The following is a 2,437-nucleotide window of genomic DNA, read 5'->3' as shown; positions in this document are numbered from 1 at the left end:
TGTTGTTGTTGTTGTTGTTGTTAGTCTTCTAATTTTACCTCTGGTACCGATTTTGTTACGTCTTCAATAGTATAATACCGATTTTCTTCAACCCAAAACAAAATGGATAAATGCTTTGCACGTTTTGGCAAAAAGATTATTCAAAACAAGAGAGAAGAAAATCAAATGATTTGATTAGTGATCTACAGAACGGACATGGCATGAGGAAATACTAATTTATAAATTTATGGCAAAATGGGTATATACAGCAATAGGTCAATGAAATCTCAATAAATTGGTAAAGTGTAGTCAAGTACTCTTTTGGCCCTTCTCCCCCTTGGCAGGATCAGTAGTATCTGACCCAGTGAGTAGTGCCTTCTCAACCTCTTCCTCCACTTCCTCCACCTGCAATTAAATATATGAAACATCATATCACCATTCACCAATAATGCACCAATATTGTACTTTATGAACTACAAAGTGGCAAAATGTTTTTAAAAATCCAAAACAAATAAGTAAAATTTTGTGATGGAGTAGTAATTAATCATGGAAGTTGATTTTCACACTTTTTAGTCCGTTACACATTTTTTTTATTTGTGGCCATGAATAAATCAAACAAAAATAATAGATATAATAACACAAAGTGAGTGAAAGAAGAAAAGAGTATGTTTATCATTTCCCTTAATTATTCACCTTATGAATGACATCCTTGGCTAGCTCAGCTTTCTTGACTGCTTCCTCAGCAAGATGTTCAATGGACTCCATTGCGTCTCTAAGCTTGGCATCCTCAGGAAGCTTGTCTTCTACTTGCTCAGCCACCTTCTCTACTTGCTCAGCTAACTCTTCCACCACCTCCGTCACAGATTCCACTGTGTCTACTGCCGTGTCTACCTTGCCTAATTAAATCACCAAATTTAATCATCCCTAGAAGCTTAATAATCTAGGGAATAGAAATAGCAAAATTAATATAATGGAAAATTAATGATAATTAGGCTTGGAAATGTACTTTTGAGGGCCAGCAAGGGTCCCCATTTGTGTCTCAAAGAAGGTATTATGATTGTCAACATTAATCCCACAATCCAGGTTTTCCTGCAAGGAAAGCCAAAAGCACCAGAGAGTCAATATGAAAGAGGTGCTGATTAATATTGCCACCGTGTGACAAGAAGTAAAGTTAGTATAGAACACAACTCTTTCGCCTTCCCTCAGTTTAGATTAGTTTAAAGTAAAATATTGTACGGATCAGAAAGATCACAACTGCTAAACCGAATCACGGAAAGAAAAAAGAAATTAATAACCTCACCAAGAAGATAATGGAGAATCATCAGCAGAAAGTTGAGCATCTGGTTGAGATTTATCTGATGCATGTGTCACCCTTTAACCACAGCCAGTTTTTGTGACAATTTAGATACGCAATAAGTGAAAGATTTATGCAGAAAAAGATATGCTGAAAAATATATAATACTAGTGAACTGAAGCTTACAAGGTGACTAGTTTCTGATGATTTCTTCTGATCGATTGATGATCACATGGGATTTTGGTGGATGATGATCTTTGATATGCAAAACTGGTATGGAGGAGTTGGGACTTGTGGAGGATAGGCATGTAAGGGTTCTGGAAGATATTGATGGTTGCCATAGATCAATCCCAAAAGGAGCTTTTCTAAGAAGAGGGAAGAACAAAGAAAAGGAAAAACACATATTAGTTAACACAGCACCTTTTGCTAGACAAGAAAATCTTCTTTGAAGGGAAAAAAATAATGAAACGGTACAAGTTTTACTTTTTTTAATTATGGGGGATAGATGAGGATCTTTTCGGGATCCTCTTTGTGAGGATCCCTAAAATTACTTTATTGTGTCTATTTATCGAGTACGTGTGATTAATTTTCTTCATATACTGTTTGTATTTAATTTTAAATAAAAAATTTAAAATAATTACCACCGTGCTAACACCAATGGCTTTCAAAGAACACTCCAATAAATCAAGCAAATTGAAAATCTTTTAGCCATTAAGAGCGTGGTGATTCAGTATTTAATCAAATTAGTCACTATCCGTGACTTAGAAAAAAAAAAGTGGTATTCTGCTGATAAAACGATTAGGCAAAAGAAAAAAGTAATTGGTAGCTACTATCTAGTTCAGTATGAGCTAATAGTATTTCAGGGGACTGGAATCTTTCCTGTAAAGGAGAGAGCATTTTCACATTGGCCCATAAAAATAGTGGAAGGGAGAAAATGATTTATATGGACCATACTGCAGAAAATTTAGCACAAAGGGCCCCCCTGTCCTTAAGAATTAGGTAAGAACAGTGTATATATCCATAATTCATATTTTAATTCGAATAAACAAAGGAATACCATGTGGGATAATGATAAAGTGGTTTCCATATTTAATACTAATAATGCAGATAACTAAATTTATAAACAAAATTTTAGAAACTAAAAGATATATAAGTTGATGATTG

At 34.4% G+C, this 2,437-nt stretch overlaps 1 protein-coding gene across 1 annotated transcript; it reads right to left on the bottom strand.

The window, feature by feature from the left end:
- Positions 1-201: 201 nt before the first annotated feature.
- LOC103401616 (uncharacterized) lies at positions 202-2,097 on the bottom strand. Its single transcript, XM_017322675.3, has 5 exons — positions 1,460-2,097; positions 1,280-1,351; positions 986-1,068; positions 673-875; positions 202-384 (listed from the first exon to the last, which is right to left on the bottom strand). Exons 1-5 carry the CDS (start codon positions 1,612-1,614, stop codon positions 289-291), a joined length of 609 nt encoding a protein of 202 aa, XP_017178164.3. The 5' UTR covers positions 1,615-2,097; the 3' UTR covers positions 202-288.
- Between the last annotated feature and the right edge of the window lie 340 nt (positions 2,098-2,437).

The sequence above is a fragment of the Malus domestica genome, chromosome 15 (genome assembly GCF_042453785.1).
Source record: "Malus domestica chromosome 15, GDT2T_hap1".
Lineage (NCBI taxonomy): Eukaryota > Viridiplantae > Streptophyta > Magnoliopsida > Rosales > Rosaceae > Malus > Malus domestica.
The sequence above is the reverse complement of the archived record's forward strand: the minus strand, read 5'-3'. Positions and strand labels throughout refer to the sequence as shown.